The sequence below is a fragment of the Giraffa tippelskirchi genome, chromosome 7 (genome assembly GCF_054371585.1).
Source record: "Giraffa tippelskirchi isolate mGirTip1 chromosome 7, T2T-mGirTip1v1.2.pri, whole genome shotgun sequence".
NCBI classification, from domain to species: Eukaryota; Metazoa; Chordata; class Mammalia; order Artiodactyla; family Giraffidae; genus Giraffa; species Giraffa tippelskirchi.
Genome location: NC_137281.1, coordinates 78,224,146 through 78,246,338, shown reverse-complemented (window position 1 = coordinate 78,246,338; position 22,193 = coordinate 78,224,146). Strand labels below are relative to the sequence as shown.

The window sequence follows — 22,193 nt, the reverse complement described above, 5'->3', positions numbered from 1 at the left end:
AAAAAAACCACCCACGAGGCTCCTCCCTGTCCTCGTGGGACTTACGTACGGCCTCCCCAGCCAATGGGAAGCGCAGGGGGCGGGCAAGAGCCACCCCGGTGACAGGCGACGTCTAGTCCGCCCGCCAGCGCGAGTAGGCTGTGCAGTAGTTGGGCCAATCGGCAGCGTGGTTGGGGAATGAAGGGGAGGGAGCAAGCGGGGAAAGTGAACGCCCAATCAGATCTTGGGATCCCTGAGCGACGGGTCCTGTGGCCTGTGGTCTTCCGAGCGCGGCGCCCGGGGGGCGTGCCCTCCTGGGCCAATCGGCTGGAGCCCAAGGTGCGGAGCGAGCGCCTCAAATGCTCGGGTTTCTCAGCTGATTGTCTCCAGCCGAGAGTTGTTTTTTGCATCTACCGAGCCGAGCCGGAGCAGGAGGAGCCGAGACCCCCGGGGGTTGGGGGGGGCGGGGAGAGGAGGCGGGGTCCGAGGAGCCGCGGCTGCTCTCCGCGGGGCTCTGGGTCCTGTCACGGAGCTTCCTGGGGTTGGAGGTTGGGGTGGGTGGGGGGTCAGGGGGACATCCTTCTCCCCCTCGACAGCGGCGCCGAGTCCGGCCCCTTCTTTCCCTCGCTCTTTCGCCCGCCCCCCCAGCCCCCTCATGAGGGTGTCCGTGCCGGGTCCGGCGGCCGGCCGCGAGCCCTCGACGCCCGGCGGGGGCGGCGGAGACGCTGTCGCTGCCGCCTCAGGCGCCGCGGTGCCTGGCTCGGTGCAGTTGGCGCTGAGCATCCTGCACGCCCTGCTCTACGCCGCGCTCTTCGCCTTTGCCTACCTGCAGCTGTGGCGGCTGCTCTTGTACCGCGAGCGGCGGCTGAGTTACCAGAGCCTCTGTCTCTTCCTCTGTCTCCTTTGGGCAGCGCTCAGGACCACCCTCTTCTCCGCCGCCTTCTCGCTCAGCGGCTCCTTGCCCCTGCTCCGGCCGCCCGCTCACCTGCACTTCCTCCCCCACTGGCTGCTCTACTGCTTCCCCTCCTGTCTCCAGTTCTCCACGCTCTGTCTCCTCAACCTCTACCTGGCGGAGGTAAGGCGGGAGGACCGGCGCGCGGGGCCGGGCGGGAGAGTGGGGCCGCCGCGTTTCACTCGGGCTGAGGATCGGTGGCGGGTTGGGGGGGTGGGGTGCGGACCGGGAGAAGCGGACCCGAGAGCAGCCCGGGGAAACGAAGGCACGCCTAGAGTGTGCGCCAGGTTTCTGGCCCTAAACTTAAGCAGCCGATTGACTCGACTACTGAGGGGCTTGGGGAGTTGCCGGGGTGGTGAGTGAGAGTATGTGTTCAGACAACTTGAAACAGCAGGACCAGCCTTTGTTTGCGTCCTGGCCCTGTAAGCGAAGGTGTCGGTGGCACCGAAAAAGTGGCATCGCAAGAAGTAGCAGCCGGGGTAGCTCTGCCGAAGCTGGACTGTGTTGAGAGAGGTTGGATGCTGAGGTAGCAGCAGCTCTGCTGAAGCTGGACTGCTGCCAGCCATTACGTCACCAGCCAGAGCTGTTCCTCTGCTATTGTTACTGCGTTTCTTTTATTAGAAGCTTATATTCCCTCCTGCATCTCCTTTCCCGGGGCTCGATAAGCCTCACACAGATTCTGTTCGATAGTTCCCCAGCAGGGTTAATAATCAGTAACCAATCCCGAGGGTCAGTATAAAGACCTCCGTAAAGCCCCGAGTGTGTTTGCCCCAGTGGCTTCATGCCTCGACTATTTATCCTACCTCCTAAAGCCTAGTCTTTTTTATTTTTTTACAGCTAATTAAGAGAAAATACTAGTTTAACCTGCGCCTATTGCAGAAACAAACCACCAAACTGTTTCTGCAATAACTTGCTTAATAGCTGGCACCTAATCACACCCCCTTTCTCTTTTATGAGGAATTGCTGGTTGGTTTGCATTGTTCTGCAGCGCTTAGGTATTTGACCCATTTCAAACAGGTTTGAGAGTGTAAGTTTATCAATCGTGTGTGCCAGCTAGTGATATTTAAGCCACGGAGTTTTGAGAATTACCAAAAAAAAAAAAAAAAAATCCCCCACTCCCCTCCCCCTTCCCGCAAAAAAAAAAAAAAAAAAGCTTGAGGAGGGGAGGAAACAAGGTGACATCATATGCTTAATACTGACTAATATAGAACAATATTGGTCTATGCAGCTAATCCTCTCAAAGGCTTTTGGAGGTGATGAGAATTAACATGGTTCTGAGCAAAAGTAAAAAACATTTGAGGCAGATTAAGTGTTTGTATTTCCTGCGTAAACCAACTCTTCTCCAGTAATAGCTATGAAGTTGAATGCATAATTTTAAAAGCACAATCATAAATTCAGCTTTTTACCACACTAAAAACAACAGTTAAGAATATGTAACAAAACTAATTCCCAATCATTTGGAAGTCCAAGCAATACATGGACAAAAACCCAAGCAGTAAGCAGAAATAAAAAGCATGGATAAATAAATAAACATGCCATAGTCACATCATTTATTTGCGGATGTTCTGATCTTCTGGTTGTTGCTTAAACGGTTACAATACTTCAGTCCTTTATAGTTAAGCTGATACACTGTATTCTTCCTGACAATTTCTGATACACTACCAGCACATCTCATCACTAAAACTTTGCTCTAGCTTCAGATATAGTTTGCCTAAGCCTGATAAGCAGTCCTTAAGCCATGAGTATCAGATAATTTGTTTTTTCCCTATACCATTTTGACTAACAGAGTCATATTAATGACTCATTGTAAAACAGTTGGGCATTTCATAAGTAGCTAAACACTCTTTTTACTTTTTCTTGAAATATAACATACACCATAAAGTACATAAAGCTTACATATACAGCTAGGTGAAATTTTACATATGCATTCACTCATGTTACCACCACCCAGATTAAGATAAGAATTATCTTCAGCGCCCTGGAGGCCCCCTTGTGCCTTCTCCTGGTCATACCTCTCACCCTAAGGTAAACACAAATTGACTAAACATTTTCACAGTAAGGAAAAAGCATCTATATTTAAGCTTGAAATTCCTAAAGTATACTTCTACAGCATAAACTACACAATATCCAGATTGGATTTTCAGACTTTTGATTGCTGTTATTCCAAGTTAGTGAGGAAGATACTTAAATGTCTAACAGTCTTCCTATTAAATGGATATCTTGTTTGTGTCATGTACTTTTTAAAAAACAGTAAGGTTCTATTATCCTAGAAAACATAATTTGGAAAGAAGCTGGGCTAAAGTTTTCTTCCTTTTGAAGTGTCTCCTAGAAAGACTGTAAGTTGTTTACCTATCCTTGTCTTTTTATAAAACGAACGATTTTAAGACACATAACTATACTTAACATATTTTTACCTGTTTAAAAAGAGACATTTTTAACCAGAAATCATTTCCATATTCAACAGAAAAAATACAAAGGAATCTGTATTTAAAACAGTTCAGTTCAGTCACTCAGTTGTGTCTGACTCTTTGAGACCCCATGGACTGCAGCATACCAGGCTTCCCTGTCCATCACCAACTCCCAGAGCTTGCTCAAACTCCTGTCCATCGAGTCAGTGATGCCATCCAACCATTTCATCCTCTGTCGTCCCCTTCTCCCACCTTCAATCTTTCCCAGCATCAGGGTCTTTTCCTATGAGTCAGTTCTTCCAATCAGGTGGCCAAAGTATTGGAGCTTCAGCTTCAGTCCTTCCAATGAATATTCAGGACTGATTTCCTTTAGGATGGACTGGTTGGATCTCCTTGCAGTCCAAGGGACTCTCAAGAGTCTTCTCCAACACCACAGTTCAAAAGCATCAATTCTTAACAGCACTCAGCTTTCTTTATAGTCCAACTTTCACATCCATACATGACTACTGGAAAAACCATAGCTTTGACTAGACGATGTTTGTCAGTAAAGTAATGTCCCTGCTTTTTAATATGCTGTCTAGGTTGATCATAGCTTTTCTTCCAAGGAGCAAGTGTCTTTGAATTTCATGGCTGCAGTCACCATCTGCAGTGAATTTGGAGCCCAAAAAAATAAAGTCTCTCACTGTTTCCATTGTTTCCTCATCTATTTGCCATGAAGTGATGGGACCGGATGCCATGATCTTCATTTTTTGAATGTTGAGTTTTAAGCCAACTTTTTCACTCTCCTCTCTCACTTTCATCAAGAGGCTCTTTAGTTCTTCTTCACTTTCTGCCATAAGGGTGGTGTCATCTGCATATCTGAGGTTATTGATATTTCTCCCTGCAATCTGGATTCCAGCTTGTGCTTCTCCAGCCCGGCATTTTGCATGATGTACTCTGCATATAAGTTAAATAAGCAAGGTGACAATATACCACATTGATGTATTCCTTTCCCAATTTGGAATCAGTCCGTTGTTCCATGTCCAGCTTTTTAATTCAAATTTTTATACCAGTTCCAAGTAATTGGTAGCACTATTGATCACTCTGAATGAATAGGGCTTTTCCAATGAGTTCTTTGTATTACAGCAGAGTGGTAGGGAAAACTACATGGTGAACAAATATAAAACCTAACATTTGACTTTTTTTTTAACCAAAAGCCCCTTATATCTGTTTTAAATAGTTGTGCTTGTTGATTACCAAATCTGTCATATTAAATGCCAGTTTCATTCTACTTTTGACTTCTTTAAAGTATTTTTTGTATCCACTTCTCACTAATTAAAAACATATAGTAGTAGTTTAAAATTAAATCCTAACTTAAAGACTTAGTTACAAAGAACCATAGAGCAGTATAAAAATAAAGTTTGTAAAACAACCATTACTACTTCGTATACATTGTGGTGGAGAAGGCAATGGCACCCCACTCCGGTACTCTTGCCTGGAAAATCCCATGGACGGAGGAGCCTGGTAGGCTACAGTCCTTGAGGTCTCTAAGAGTCGGACACGACTGAGCGACTTCACTTTCACTTTTCCCTTTCATGCACTGGAGAAAGAAATGGCAACCCACTCCAGTATTCTTGCCTGGAGAATCCTAGGGACGGCAGAGCCTGGTGAGCTGCCGTCTGTGGGGTCGCACAGAGTCGGACACGACTGAAGCGACTTAGCATAGCATAGCATACATTGTGGTAATTATTCTAAAAATAAGTTTTCAAAAAGTTTAGACTGCCTAAACCACTTTTTTTTTCTTGACCATACTTGAATGGAATTCAGGTAAGGGAAAGGTAGCCCTTTCTGAAATAATTAGATTTGCATACTTACCTCCTGGAACAAATAGTTGGAAAAAAATTATAAACCTATGCACTAAGTTTAAAACACCTATTGAACTTTTTGCAGCATGATTAATAGAACATGTACTTTACCAAAGAAAAGTTCACACTCCTGTACTTTTACAGGAGTTCAGGAGAGAAGGGTTCAGTCTTTAAAACAAATTATGTAATTAAACGTGCTACCTACCATTGGAACAAGTAAAAGGACTTAAAATGACAATTGATAGTATCTTTGCAGTGTTGTTGATGAATGCCAAAATCAATGAGTTCACCTCCATGGCCCATACTGACATTTTTTTCTTGCAGTTTTGTAACACGAGTGCCAGTTGCTTAATCGCAATAAAATGCAGTTACTAAATCACAATGCCAATACAGCTAGGAAAATTAAATTCAGAATCTTAACTCTTACATACATGGATGCTGTCATTGTCCTTGACATTCAGTATATTCTTCCAAATATTGATGGAATGTCAGAGAACATGATGGAGTTCAACTTACAGGTACTTTCATTTTGTTATAATGGTCTATGATTTCTCACAAAAGTACTTTTACCGCCTAAAATAGAAACTCCCTATGGATAAGAAGTTACTTCATCATATTTTAAACTCATAGAACAATAGTGAATATATTTTTGGATGACAATCTTGACGAGACCAAAATCTTGAAAATATTTAACCATCTAAAATTTCAGAGTTAATTTTGATGAATATATGAGGTAAATCATTTGTGTATTTTCTGGGATCTTTATATTTTGTGGCTAAAACATTGCCTATGACATGAATGCTAAGATTCTCTTAGATTTTCTTGGTTCGATTAGTTACTTCTGATTACTACAGGTAAAATCTTACTGATGGAGTTGCTTTAATATATTAGAGTTTTACTTAGCAAAACTATTTTTATATCATGGCAAATGGCCCATAATAATTAGGGCTTTGCTAATTTGGTTTCAACAAATTCTATTAAACAGAAAAGCCTGCAAAACAAGTAAGTCTCACCTCATGAGTCAGTTACTATCTACTGGAAACTATACTTTTCTCAGTGTTAGATTTTTTTCCATAACTGATTATAAACTCTTTTTATCCGAATCTACTAAACTGTTCTATCCATTAACTTGATTCTGTTTTTCCTGAGATCATCTGTAAAGCAAGAGTTTGAGATACATTTCTATGGCAAAGACATAATTACAATGTCTTACATTCTATGTGATTTAGTATTTTCAAAGCACTTCACAACACATGTCTTCACAATCCCTATGAAATAGATATCTATAAACAGTGTGATTTGTCCAAGGTTTTATGTCTAATATGTATCAGAAATGAGACTACTGGATAGCCCATGAGCTATAAAGTCTTGTCAAGTGATCTCCTCCCTATGAACTTTTCTGAGTACCATTTACACTGCTTATTTAGTGCTCACTGTTTCTCTTGCTTTCCCATTTCCCACCATTTCAAACCTTTTCCACTCTTCAGCAAACTTTTTTCCTCCTCCTTACTCAGTTTATGACCCTCACCTCCTAGTTTATAGAAGTAGAAACCAGGGCCATCTGGCTGAACAAAGACTCAGAGAAATGCCTTAAAATGCTGCAGAGAGCATTTAATCCCTTTCAGTGAATGATTGAGTTTGTAAGTGAGGAAGTTCTTCAGAGACAAGGAGCTACAAAAAAAAAGTGAATATGGAATTGTGAAGTACCACACAGATGTTTGTCTTGGGTTTGGGGAGTGGTTGCTTGCTGTTTCCTGCTAACCTAAATCCTGAATTTCGACAACACATTGGTATGAAGAGGTGGCATTGGAGGCAATACCTTGTAGTGAGGGATAATCAGAGAACTCATCCCCTCCAGTTTAATGCCAGAATTCTTGAAATACACATCTTAAGTAGATGAATTTGGGAGAGAGGAAACAGGTTCTCAGAGGTTGGTGGTGGGATTTGTGCTTGTCTCTGCCGTGGCTCTGGGTGAAGGAGGTACAAATTGAGGAAAAATGTCTTCTCTGAAAATGTATAGCAAGCTTATTCTCACACAAGTTTGAAGCCTGAAATCACACTTCTGTGATTTTAGAGGAGGAAAAAACTCAACTGGAAAAATGTAGTTTAATGTTACCCTGAGTTGGTGGTAACCTCAAGCACCTGGAGGGAGCAAATCCAAATAATCTGTTGAGATGTATACCATAAACCCAGAATTCTGACAAAATTCAAAGGAACATGAGCTCAAAATGAAAAATCACTCTGAGAACTCTTCCTTTCAAAGATTAAAGATGTCAGAGTTATCAAATAGATAGTATAAAATGTCTATTTATTTGCTTTAATCAAGTAACACTATAGATATATGATAAATAATGTAAATTAACTAGGCACATTGGAAAGAAATCATTTTTTAATGAAAGAACAATTTAAAATTATCAACTGAAATGAACTGAACAAATTAAGTAGCTAAAAAGAAATCATTAAGCTGAAAGAAATGAGGAAGAAATCACCCAGAATATAGCTCAGAGAAGTAAAAGTTGGAAAATAAGAACAGAGATTAAAGAATTAAGATATAATGAGCAGGTCCAATGTGTTGGAATTTTAGAGAAATTACTTAAAAAAATAATGACTTAGAATTTGCCCAAATTTATAAAAGATGCTAAATTCAAAATTCAGAAAGCCAAAAAAATCCAAGACAGGTTAAAGGAAAATGAACAAAGAGTAATATCTCAAAATACCAAAGACAAACTGTGTTTAAAACAACTCGATACAGATATAACAAAAAAAGGAATGAAAATTAGTTTATTTTGGCATTTCATTAACAACTAAGGAATCCAAAAGATGGTGAAACATCTTAAAAATGCTGAGAGAAAATAACCAGCAACCTAAAATTCTGCTCACGGTAATACTGTCAACAACAGGAAAAAATGGAAGCCATGTTGGGGTGACATCAGTAAGATAGTGATGGACCCTCCATCCCCCTACAAACATACCAATTCAGCAACAATTCACAAATTCCCTGTGTGAGAAATCCAGAAACTAATCAAAAGTCTCCTGTATAGCAGGTGAAGACAAAACAAAAATCATCAAATCCAGTAAGGGGGTTTGGGACAGACTCACATTAGAGTCCCTGACCCCAGCACAGTGCCATACAACTGGGACAAGACCTCCTAGCTCTGAGCTTCTCCCAAAGGAAGGAAGGGGTTCATATGTCCAGTACCCCAGTGTTTCGTAGGGTGCTCCCCAGAGGTGAGACCTTCTATCTTACCAGTCTTGGAAGTCTGAGGTGTCCAATACGGTTTAGCCACCTGGAGGAGAATGGGGACAGCACCTTCAACTAGCAAACAACATAGCTACCTTGCTTCCTCAGCAGAGAGTGAAAAAACCTGAACTACAACTTCCTGCTACTCCCTGAGGAAGGAAAGAGTTGGTCAAGGCCCCCAGAGTCTCTGGAAAAGTTGGTTGATGACAGTATCCTGCTGTCCATGGTCAGTCCGTGAAGACTGGGGGAGATACCTATTTTGTATAATGCACAGACACAAATGCAGAGAGTTGAGGCTGAGGAAAATCAATCAGGCAAGGACGTTTCAAACAAAATAAATATCCAGAAAGCTCAATGAAATAGAGCTATATAATTTGCCTGACAGAAAATTCAAAATGACTGTCATAAAGATGCTAACCACAGGCAACCGACCAAAGCATGAACAATTTCCACAAAGCAAAATTTCAAAAGAGATAAGAAATATTAAGGCAATTTCTGATCATTCAGTTATCAGTTCAGTTCAGTCGCTCAGTCGTGTCCGACTCTGCGACCCATGAATCCCAGCACACCAGGCCTCCCTGTCCATCACCAACTCCTGGAGTTTACCCAAACCGATGTCCATTGAGTCAGTGATGCCATCCAACCATCTTGTCCTCTGTCGTCCCCTTCTCCTCCTGCCCCCAATCCGTCCCAGCACAAGGGTCTTTTCCAATGAGTCAACTCTTCGAATGAGGTGGCCAAAGTATTGGAGTTTCAGCTTCAACATCAGTCCTTCCAATGAACACCTAGGACTGATCTCCTTTAGGATGGACTGGTTGGATCTCCTTGCAGTCCAAGGGACTCTCAAGAATCTTCTCCAACACCACAGTTCAAAAGCATCAATTCTTCGGTGCTCAGCTTTCTTCACCATCCAACTCTCACATCCATACATGACCACTGGAAAAACCATAGCATTGACTAGACAGACCTTTGTTGGCAAAGTAATGTCTCTGCTTTTAATTATGCTATCTAGGTTGGTCATAACCTTCCTTCCAAGGAGTAAGCATCTTTTAATTTCATGGCTGCAATCACCAACAGCAATGATTTTGGAGCCCCCCCAAAATAAAGTCAGCCACTGTTTCCACTGTTTGCCCATCTATTTGCCATGAAGTGATGGGACCAGATGCCATGATCTTCGTTTTCTGAACGTTGAGCTTTAAGCCAACTTTTTCACTCTCCTCTTTCACTTTCATCAAGAGGCTCTTTAGTTCTTCTTCACTTTCTGCCATAAGGGTGGTGTCATCTGCATATCTGAGGTTATTGATATTTCTCCCGGCAATCTTGATTCCAGCTTGTGTTTCTTCCAGCCCAGCGTTTCTCATGATGTACTCTCCGTATAAGTTAAATAAGCACGGTGACAATATACAGCCTTGACGTATTCCTTTTCCTATTTGGAACCAGTCTGTTGTTCCATGTCCAGTTCTAACTGTTGCTTCCTGACCTGCATACAGGTTTCTCAAGAGACAAGTTGGATGGTCTGGTATTCCCATCTCTTTCAGAATTTTCCACAGTTTATTGTGATCCACACAGTCAAAGGCTTTGGCATAGTCAATTAAGCAGAAATAGATGTTTCTCTGGAACTCTCTTGCTTTTTCAATGATCCAGCGGATGTTGGCAATTTTATCTCTGGTTCCTCTGCCTTTTCTAAAACCAGCTTGAACATCTGGAAGTTCATGCTTCATGTATTGCTGAAGCCTGGCTTGGAGAATTTTGAGCATTACTTTACTAGCGTGTGAGATGAGTGCAATTGTGCGGTAGTTCGAGCATTCCTTGGTATTGCCTTTCTTTGGGACTGGAATGAAAACTGACCTTTTCCAGTCCTGTTGCCACTGCTGCATTTTCCAGATTTGCTGGCATATCGAGTGCAGCATTTTCACAGCATCATCTTTGAGGATTTGAAATAGCTCAACTGGAATTCCATCACCTCCACTAGCTTTGTTCGTAGTGATGCTTCCTAAGGCCCACTTGACTTCACATTCCAGGATGTCTGGCTCCAGGTGAGTGATCACACCATTGTGATTATCTGAGCCATGAAGATCTTTTTTGTACAGTTCTTCTGTGTATTCTTGCCACCTCTTCTTAATATCTTCTGCTTCTGTTAGGTCCATACCATTTCTGTCCTTTATCGAGCCCATCTTTGCATGAAATGTTCCCTTGGTATCTCTAATTTTCTTGAAGAGATCTCTAGTCTTTCCCATTCTGTTGTTTTTCTCTATTTCTTTGCATTGATCACTGAGGAAGGCTTTCTTATCTCTCCTTGCTGTTCTTTGGAACTCTGCATTCAGATGGGAATATCTTTCCTTTTCTCCTTTGCTCTTTGCTTCTATTCTTTTCCCAGCTATTTGTAAGGCCTCCTCAGACAGCCATTTTGCTTTTTTGCATTTCTTTTCCATGGGGATGATCTTGATCCCTGTCTCCTGTACAATGTCACGAACCTCTGTCCATAGTTCATCAAGCACTCTATCAGATCTAGTCCCTTAAATTTATTTGTCACTTCCACTGTATAATCATAAGGGATTTGATTTAGGTCATACCTGAATGGTCTAGTGGTTTTCCCTACTTTCTTCAATTTAAGTCTGAATTTGGCAATAAGGAGTTCATGATCTCAGCACAGTCTGCTCCCAGCCTTGTTTTTGCTGACTGTATAGAGCCTCTCCATCTTTGACTGCAAAGAATATAATCAATCTGATTTGGGTGTTGACCATCTGGTGATGTCCATGTGTAGAGTTTTCTCTTGTGTTGTTGGAAGAGGGTGTTTGCTATGACCAGTGCGTTCTCTTGGCAAAACTCTATTAGCCTTTGCCCTGCTTCATTCTGTACTCCAAGGCCAAATTTGCCTGTTACGCCAGGTGTTTCCTGACTTCCTACTTTTGCATTCCAGTCCCCTATAATGAAAAGGACATCTCTTTTGGGTGTTAGTTCTAAAAGGTCTTGTAGGTCTTCATAGAACCGTTCAAGTTCAGCTTCTTTGGCGTTACTGGTCGGGGCATAGACTTGGATTACCATGGATATTGAATGGTTTGCCTTGGAAACAAACAGAGATCATTCTTTCGTTTTTGAGATTGCATCCAAGTACTGCATTTCGGACTCTTTTGTTGACCATGATGGCTACTCTTTTGTTGACCATTTCTTCTAAGGGATTCCTGCCCACAGTAGTAGATATAATGGTCATCTGAGTTAAATTCACCCATTCCAGTCCATCTTAGTTCGCTGATTCCTAGCATGTTGATGTTCATTCTTGCCATCTCCTGTTTGACCACTTCCAATTTGCCTTGATTCATGGACCTAACATTCCAGGTTCCTATGCAATATTGCTCTTTACAGCATCAGACTTTGCTTCTATCACCAGTCACATCCACAGCTGGGTATCGTTTTTGCTTTGGCTCCATCCCATCATTCTTTCTGGAGTTTTCTCCACTGATCTCCAATAGCATATTGGGCACCTACCGACCTGGGGAGTTCATCTTTCAGTGTCCTATCTTTTTGCCTTTTCATACTGTTCATGGGGTTCTCAAGGCAAGAATACTGAAGTGGCTTGCCATGCCCTTCTCCAGTGGACCACATTCTGTCAGACCTCTCCACCATGACCCATCCATCTTGGGTGGCCCCACACGGCATGGCTTAGTTTCATTGAGATAGACAAGGCTGTGGTCCGTGTGATCAGATTAGCTAGTTTTCTGTAATTATAGTTTCAGTGTGTCTGCCCTCTGATGCCCTCTCGCAACACCTACCATCTTACTTGGGTTTCTCTTACCTTGGACGTGGGGTATCTCTTCATGGCTGCTCCAGCAAAGTGAAGCCGTTGCTCCTTACCTTGGACCATGGGTATCTACTCATGACGGCCCCTCCTGACCTTGAATGTGGGTTATAGGACTTCACAATTCCACTACAAGGGGCGCAAGTTCAGTCACTGGTCAGGGAACTATAATCCCACAATCCATGCAGTGTGAACAAAAATGTATATATATGTATATGTTAAAAAGTACAAAACAGAAATTATAGAGCTGAAGAACATGAAAAGTAAAGTGAAAAATTCAGCGGTTCGTCAACAGACTGAATAATAAAACAAGAGATCGATGAACCTGAAGACAAATCACTGGAAATAATTCAGCCAAAAAAGGAATGAACAAAGCTAAAGGGACTTACTGGTGCACCATCAAACCAATATACACATTGAATCCCAGACAGAAAAGAAAATACCAGAAAGGTTATTCAGTAGTAATGATGACTGAAAACTTCCCAAAAGTGGAGTAGAAAATAGACATCCAGATTCAAGAAGTCAAAAGAATATAAAGAAATGCACACACTCCAAGACATGTTATAATCAAATTATCAGAAGTCAAAGGCCGTTGAATTTTGAAATCAGCGAAGGAAAAAACTTGTCACATACAAGGGAACCCCTATAAGGCTAAAAGAGATTCTTCAGCAGAAATTTTGCAGGTCAGAAAACCAAGTAGAATAATCTAATTAAAGGGATAAGTGGGAGGGGGCCGGTGGGGGACTGCCAAGCAAGAATAACATACTCCGCAAAACTGTCCTTCAAAAAATGGAGAGAGAATGATTTTCCCGATAAACAAAAGCTAGAAGAGTTCACTACTAGACTTGTCTTATAGGAAATGCTAAAGCGAGCTCTTCAAGTTGAAAATGATGCTAAAAAGTAACACAATAGCATAAGTATGAAACTCATTGATAAAGACAAATATACAGACAGGTACAGAAATTGTACTACTATAATGGTGGTGGGTAAATAACTTAATTCTGGTATAAAAGGTAAGAAAAATGTAAAAATAAAGACTTAAAGATATTAAAAGATACACAAGATAAACAGATATAAATGATGACAATAAAAGGTTGGAGTGTGGGCAGAAGTTTAAGTATAGAGTTTGTATGCAATTAAAATTAAGTTATCAGCTTTAAATAGACTTATGTAGGATATTTTTGTAAGCCTTAAGGTAAACACTCACACATATGCTACAGAAGTTACACAAAATTAAAAGGGAAAAGAAAACAACATGTATTAATACCAAAAATTAACAAAACAGGAAGACAGCAAGAGAGAAATAACAGGCCAAAGAACTATAAGACTAATAGAAAAACATCACCAAACTGGCAATATAAATTATTTCTTTTTAATAGTACTTTAAATGTAAATTGATTAAACTCTGAAGTCAAAGGACATAAGAGTTGCAGAATGAACTAAAAAAATGAAAGACCCAACTATATGCTATATATAAGAAACTCACTTTCTACTTAAGGACACACATAGAATAAAAGTAAAAGGATGAAAAAAGAGACTATGAAAATAATAACCAAAGAATGTAGGTGTTACTTTAGTTAGACAAAATACGCTTCAAGTCAAAAATTGTCATAAGAGACAAAGAAGAACACTATATTATGCTAAGAGGGTGAATCCACCAGGAAGATGTAGCAATTATGAATGAGTATGCATCAAACACCAGAGTACCTAAACGTATAAAGCAAATATTGATAAAATTGAAAGGTGAAATAAGACACTAATATCCTAACTAAGAGACTTCAATGCCCTACATTCTATAATGGATAAAACATCCAGACAGAACATCAATAAAGAAACCAAGCATTTGAACAATACTATGGACCAAATGGCACTAACAGACATATACAGAAGATTTCACACAGCAGCAACAAAATATACATTCTTCTCAAGTCTTAGCATATTTAAGAAGATTAAAATCATGCAAAGTATCTTTTCTGACCACAGTGGAATGAAACTAGAACTCAGTAGCAGAAGTAAAACTAGAAAATTTACAACTATATGGAAATTCATATACTCTTGAACAACCACTGGGTTAAAGAAGAAATCAAAAAAGAAATTAGAAAATCAGTTATGACAAAAGAAAAACAGCATACTAAAAATTATGAGTTGTGGAAAAAGCAGTATTAAGAGAGATTTCTAAAGCAATAAGCATCTTGTATTTAAAAAGAAGAAAGATCTCAGATGAACAGCCTAACTTTATGTATCTAGGAGCTGGGAAAAAAAGAACCAACTAAGTCCAACACTGGCAGATGTAAGGAGATAAGAAAGACTAGAGCAGAAATAACAAAACAGAGAAGTTTAAAATAATAGAAAAAATGATGAAACTAAAGCTAAACAATTGACAGATTCTTAGCTAGCCAACTAAGAAGAACGACAAGTAAAAGTAGAAATGAAAGATGAGACTTACAACTGATGCCACAGAAATAAACAGGATCATAAGAGACTGCTATAAAAATTTATGTACCAAAACTTGAGTAACCTAGAAGAAATGGATAAATTCCCAGAGACACACCAAGACTGAATCATGAAGAAAGTATGAACAGACCTATAACTAGCATGGAGAGTGAATCAATAATCAAAAACTTCCCAATAAAGAAAACTCCAGACACACATGGCTTCATTGGACCATTCAATCAAATATTTAAAGAATTAATGTCAGTTCTCAAATATTTCCAAAAAATTGAAGAGGAGAGAACACTTCCTGAACAAGTTTAGTGAGACAATCATCACCTTGATACTAAAGTCAAAGATACCACCTGAAAAGAAAACTACAGGTCAGTATTCCTAATGAACATAGATTCAAAAGTCCTCAACAAAATACTAGCAAAGTGAATCCAGCAGCACATTAAAAAAATCCAACAGCACACCATGACCAAGTGGGAATTACCCCTGAGATGTAAGGATGGTTCAATATAGGAAAATCAATTGATGTGATACATCATATTGACAGAATAAAAGATGTCACATGTTTTCAATAGATCGCAAAAAAGATATTTGACAAAATTTAACCTCAGATACGCAGATGACACCACCCTTATGGCAGAAAGCAAAGAGGAACTAAAGAGCCTCTTGACGAAAGTGAAAGAGGAGAGTGAAAAAGTTGGCTTAAGACTCAACAGAAAACTAAGATCATGGCATCCAGTCCCATCACTTCATGGCAAATAGATGAGGAAACAATGGAAACAGAGACTTTATTTTGGGGGGCTCTAAAATCACTGCAGATGGTGACTGCAGCCATGAAATTCAAAGACTCTTGCTCCTTGGAAGAAAAGCTATGATCAACCTAGGCAGCATATTAAAAAGCAGGGATATTAATTTGCCAACAAAAGTCCGTCCAGGTCAAAGCTATGGTTTTTCCAGTAGTCATGTATGGATGGGAGAGCTGGACTATAAAGAAAGCTGAGTGCTGAAGAATTGATGCTTTTGAACTGTGGTGTTGGAGAAGACTCTTGAGAGTCCCTTGGACTGCAAACAGATCAAACCAGTCCATCCTAAAGGAAATCAGTCCTGAATATTCATTGGAAGTACTGAGGCTGATGCTGAAACTCCAATACTTTGGCAACCTGATGCGAAGAACTGACTCATTAGAAAAGACCCTGATGCTGGGAAAGATTGAAGGTGGGAGGAGAGGGAACAACAGAGGATGAGATAGTTGGATGGCATCACCAACTTGATAGACATGAGTTTGAGCAAGCTCCAGGAGTTGGTGATGGACAGGGAGGCCTGGCATGCTGCAGTCCATGTGGTCACAAAGAGTCAGACACGACTGAGCAACTGAAATGAACTGAACACCATTTTATGATAAAAACTCAAAAAGTTAAGAATAGAAAAAAAATTACTTCAGTGTAACAAAAAAAGCTACATCATTTTATGTCTTGAGATATTTCCTAATTTCTGTTTTTCTTTCTAATTTTCCTTAACAATAAGAAAATCCAATGTATATGGGCAAAATATTTTGAAAGACACTTGATAAAAGAATACATATGCATGGCCAAAAAACACATGAAAAAATGCTCAATATTACTCATCAGGAAAAGGAAAATTACAACAATGAGATACCATTAAATATTGACTGGAAAGACTGAAATTAAAAAGATTATATCAAGTATTGGCAAAGATGTGGATTAATAAGAAAGTATACCCTGATGTTAGGATTGTAAAAGTTTATAACCACTTTGAAAAACAGTTGGAGAGTTTTTAAAAAGTGAAACACATCATAAAACAGCTACTGAAGTCCTAGGTGCCCAACAGAAAGGAAAGCATATGTCTGCAAAAACTTGAGTGTGAATGTTCAAAGTAGCTTTATTCACAATGGCCAAAACTGAAATTGACCCAGCTATCCATAAAATGCAAAGGGATAAACAAAATATGATATAAAGTATACAAAGGAGTATACTTGGCAGTAAGATAGGAACGTGCTAGTGATAAGCACAACAAGGATGAATCTAAAATTAAGTAGGTCAGATGAACAAAAATGAGCTCAGCTCGTACTATATCACTACATTTATTTTAAATTTTAGAAAACCCAGACACAAAAAGTAGATCACCAGTTGCTTAGGACTTGAGCCAGAGGGAAGGATATACAACAAAGAAACAGGATGAAATTTAGAGGGTGAGGAAATATTCTGTTTTTGACAGAAATAGTGGTTTCTTAGGTTGTTAAGTATGACAAAATTCATCAAATTGTACACCTGCATTCATATATTATACCTCAATGAAATGGATCCTTCCTGAAAAAAAAAGTGCAGATTTTTGTTTGAAATTTAATGATAGTAAAACCTAAAGTGTCCAACAAAGGTCCTTATGGTCAAAGCTATGGTTTTTCCAGTAGTCATATATGGAAGTGAGAGTTGGACCATAAGAAAGGCTGAGTGCCGAAGAATTGATGATTTTGAAGTGCTGGAGAAGACTCTTGAGAGTCCTTAACAGCAAGGACATCAAACCAGTCAATCCTAAAGGAAATCAAATCCTAAATATTCATTGGAAGGACTGATGCTGAAGCTGAAGCTCCAATACTTTGGCCACCTAATGCAAAGAGCCGACTCATTGGAAAGACCTTGATGCTGGGAAAGATTGAGGGCAGAAGGAGAAGGAGATGGCAGAGAATGAGATGGTTAGATAGCATCACCGACCCAATGTACATGAATGTGAGCAAACTCCAGGACATAGTGAAGGACAGGGAAGCCTGACATGCAGTCCATGGGTCACAAAGAGTCAGACACGACTTAGCGACTGAACAACAACATTAGTTAAAATGAACTCTGAATAATTTACACCTTAACTTATGGGAAGTTGATTTTGTTCTAAGTTTGAACAAGTATAAAGAAAGTACCATACATCCCATGACATACCATCAATGTCTGCCTCACTCTACTGTCCATTGCTTTAGGTCAGTCACTATTGTATATTTGTTTTGAAGGAAGTTTTGCATGCTCTTTAGCACCTAGTACTGTTACATATGTAGATCAGTGTTTAATGATTGGGATGGTAGAGCAAATTCATGGTAAGGTAAAGGAATTTAAAAGAAATTTTCTTCATCTGCACAGATACAATCAGAATCTCTAACTTTAGCAAAGCTGAACTTTGCATCTAATTTGTTTTAAATAAAGACAAACTTTTATGAATTAAGTATCCTTGTTATCTTTTTGTTATAACTTTAAGGAATCTGTTTAAAGTAGTATAATTTCATCAATTCTGAAAGTCTGGGTTCTACTCCAAATTCCGTTTTACTTGGCTAATTGATATTTTCCAAATCACTAGTTTTCTGGGCCAGTTGTTTAATTTGTAAAGTGGTTAGTCTCACTGATATCTAAGATGTGTAGTTGTCATTATCTGACACTGATAAAACATCTAGAGTTTGAGGGTTTCTTAAAAAAAAAATCTCTGCTTACTGTGTGACCTAGTTCTGAAATCTAATGCAATGTCTGTGAATTTTAAGTTACACACGTCATGTTAAAATCAAAGTTTAGTTTGTTTAGGAGGTAAATATTTAAATATTTAGAATCATCTGCTTTATATGATAAGATATAACTGTATATTTCAAATATGTATATTCTAACTTTTAACAAAAATGCAATTACAGCTGCCATTTTCCATTAGCATATTGATCATGTGCTATAATTTTTTTCAGCTTTAGTCTCTCAGTATAAAAATGATTGTGTGGGAACAAATTGAGAGAGTAGCATTAAAACATATATATTACCAAATGTAAAATTAGATAGCCAGTGGAAATTTGCTATATGATGCAGTGAGCTTAAATCTGGTGCTCTGTGACAACCTAGAGGGCTAGAAAGTGGGAGGCAGGTTCAAGAGGGAGAGGACATTATACCTATGGCTGATTCATATTGATGTATGGCAGAAACCAACACAATATTGTAAAGCAATTATCTTCCAATTAAAATGAATTTTTCAAAAAAATGCTTAGCGCTCCCCAAGGGGCACAGTGGTAAAGAATCCAGCTGCCAATGCAGGAGACGCAAGGGGTGCAGATTCAAGTCCTGGGTGGGGAAGATCCCCTGAAATGGGAAATGGCAACCCATTCCAGTATTCTTGCCTGGAAATGGACAGAGGAGCTTGGTGGGCCACAGTTCATGGGGTCACAAATAGTCAAACACAACTGAGCGCACCCACCACATAAAAATGCTTAAGTAGTATTTTCTTGGAGAAGGAAATGGCAACCCACTCCAGTATTCTTGCCTGGAGAATCCCAGGGACAGAGGAGCCTGCTGGGCTGCCGTCTGTGGGGTCACACAGAGTCGGACACGACTGAAGCGACTTAGCAGCAGCAGCAGCAGCAGCAGTATTTTCTTAAACTTTTGTGTTCTTTCTGCAGCTATCGTTTAGAACTTTGCCCAGTTGCTTATCAAGCCACCTGGGCTGGTTTGAGGTGATACTGTGTACTCTAGAACTTTTCTGTCATATCATGGAGTTAGCAGGTTTTAAGCTACTGTGAATGATCACCATAACTGATAATGGTCAAACTGTTATTGTCCTTCAGATATCTAGGTGGAAAGAAAATAATCAGTATTCTTCCTGCTTCTTTCTCCCCTGGGATATTCTATTACTTATGATACAGTCTGCCTGTTTATGACCACCATTATCAGTTAGAATGATATTCTCCAATGAATTTGGCTCTCTGTCTCTTTCTTTACAAAAAGCAATTCTGCTATCTTCCTAGTTTGAAAAGCATGAAAAGTTTTATGAAAAATCAGTAATATACAATGAGGGACTTTATATGGAAAAACTTTTTAAAGGGTACCACAGTTTCATCACAAATTCAGTTTAGTTTCCAAAGAACTTTAAATCTATAATGTATGAAATTCTTAGTTCAGAAATAAATTATGTTTATTCCTTAATATAAGGTATGTTAAATTTTCAATTAGAGAGGTATGCATGGTAAACTAATGAGCAACCCATAGTAACCTGTTATATTTCGGGATGATTTTCAATGGCAGCTTACAAATTTTCCTCCTTAAAAAATTAATACGTCATACTTGAATTAAATAATTATTTATGCTTTTTTAAAAATCTACTTCTAGTTAAGTAAAGGATATGGTAAAGGTACTTTATAGTCTGCAAAAGAGCACAAAATAAAGATGTTAAACTGCTTCTAGGTCATTATATTTTACTAAACAGATCATTAGGTTTCTGAGTATATTTTTCTTGGGCATGTTAATTCTGCAAATCTTGAACAATAAACAAGTAGTTGCAGTGACATATGTATGACACTATTATTAATAAAGCAGTATTTGTCTCCTTGGAAATTAAGGAATTGAACTCTGTGCCATTAAAGATCTAAATGTATAGATGTATCAGAGAAAACCAGGATCCCTATGAGCCTTGAATTAGGAGTCAGGACACCTAGGTTTTAATCCTTTTAATTTCTCATGTCCACTTCATCTCTAAAGCACAGCTTTATTTATAAAATTAAGTTACTGAATTAAATCTCTAAAGTTTCTCTTTGTCCAGGAGAAACCAGGATACATTTCCAGTTGTCCTTTCCCAGCAGTCTTATAGACAGTGCTTATTCTCCTAGCAACAACATGTGACAACACCTATAAAGTATTGCCAGCCAGGAGAACTCACCTAAGACATGGTGTCCAGGGTTTTTCAATTGGGAATCGGTCAAATAGGCATGGTCTCCCTGGTGGATTTTAATTACTCAGTCTCCCACCTCTTCAAAGGTCAAACTCATATTAAATGGTCTGCTGCTGCTGCTGCTGCTGCTGCTAAGTCGCATCAGTCGTGTCCGACTCTGTGCGACCCCATAGACGGCAGCCCACCAGGCTCCGCCGTCCCTGGGATTCTCCAGGCAAGAACACTGGAGTGGGTTGCCATTGCCTTCTACAATGCATGAAAGTGAAAAGTGAAAGTGAAGTCGCTTAGTCGTGTCCGACTCGTAGCGACCCCATGGACTGCAGCCTACCAGGCTCCTCCGTCCATGGGATTTTTCCAGGCAAGAGTATTGGAGTAGGGTGCCATTGCCTTCTCCGATTAAATGGTCTAGGTCACATAAATCATATATTAGCATAAATTATTATGATGGTCACATGGCCACCATAAATCACATTGTTAGCATAAATTATTTGGTATGGACCAAGTCCCCAGGTGAACAAAGGTATTCTAATCAGGCAAGATACTCCAAGGATTCAGAAATACCCTCCAAGTGCTAGGCAAGAACCAGATCTTTCTGTGGAATGTGCAGAGTTTATACAACTCAGACCTGCTGAGTTAATCCCTTATTGCATACCTTTCAGTGAAGTAATTCTCTAGAAACTTCTTGAGAAAGTATGCTCGATAAGCAATTTTGGGGGGCTTTTCATGTCAAATATTTTTGTTCTACTGTTATATTATATAGATAGTTTAAGCAGCTATAGAATTCTAAGTTGGAGATAATTTTCCCTAAAGATTTTTAAGGTGTTGCTCCACTTTGAATGTTGTGATTGAAAGCCATTCTGATTCTTGATCCTTTCCATGTGAATTGTTTTTATTTTCTTGAAACCTATTAGATTTTTCTTGGACCCTAGAGTTCCAAAGTGATCTCTTTTCATGTTTTCTATATATTTTGCTGGGCACTGAACATGCCCTTTCAGTTTAGCCATATGTATGCTTTGGTTTGGAGAAACATTCTTCAATTTTTCATTGATTTTTCTCCCCTTCTTTGTTTCTGTTCTCTCTTTCTGGAACCCCTAACATTTGGATGTTGGACTTCCAAGACAGATCTTTCTCTTACCTCTTCTCTATTTTTTAGTATGTCTTTATTCTCTAGGTTTTTTGGGGAAGATTTATCCAACTTCTAGCCCCTCTCTTGACATTTTCATTTCTATTAGCTTGTTTAATTTCTAAGAGCTCTTTTTTGTTCTCTGAATTTTTTTATTGATTGTATCTTGTTTTTGTTTCTTGAGTGCAGTAGATTTTCTTATCTCTTGAAGTCTACTAATGATGGGATTGTTTGTCTAGTTTTTTCTTTATACTTTTCTTTTTCTATTAGTTTGTTGGGATCTCCATCTTTCATTGAAAACTTTTGGACTATCCAGTTATCCTTGGCTGTCTTTTCATAATTAAGAGTGGAAGCTCTAAGCATGTGGGTGAGGCATGTACACAGTAGACAGTCTGGCTAGACAATTTGTTAGGGAACCCCTGATACTGGAATTGTTATATTTGGGTCTTTCCTCTTGGACTCATCAGATTTCTCAGGAGGAAAAATCTTTCAGAAAGTAAAGCTGTGGTTTACAACACTGAGAATCTAGTCATGGAAGAGAGATTGGGCATGGGAGACTCCCTTTAATTGATATTTATTACTAATCTCCTTTGTTTTTGGAATGGTGCCAAACTATCAACTGTGCTTGCCATCAAACTCATACTGTAGGTCAGAGTAGCCTCTACAGAGTAAACACCCAGGTATCTGCCAGAATGAATAAGTGGCATTTCAGGG

General features: G+C 39.5%; 2 protein-coding genes across 2 annotated transcripts in view; one reads left to right on the top strand and one right to left on the bottom strand.

Annotated features, from left to right (window-relative positions):
• The window catches only part of TXNDC16 (thioredoxin domain containing 16), an 87,741-nt gene extending 86,620 nt beyond the window's left edge, over window positions 1–1,121 (bottom strand). The window contains exon 1 of the mRNA XM_081506061.1: window positions 806–1,121. The gene's annotated coding sequence lies outside the window, so the exon portion shown is untranslated. The remainder of the gene's footprint in view (window positions 1–805) is intronic.
• The window catches only part of GPR137C (G protein-coupled receptor 137C), a 59,373-nt gene continuing 37,530 nt past the window's right edge, over window positions 351–22,193 (top strand). Inside the window, exons 1-2 of the mRNA XM_081506078.1 lie at window positions 351–432; window positions 628–1,054. Coding sequence (XP_081362204.1) covers window positions 635–1,054 — 420 coding nt within the window. The 5' untranslated portion in view covers window positions 351–432; window positions 628–634. The remainder of the gene's footprint in view (window positions 433–627; window positions 1,055–22,193) is intronic.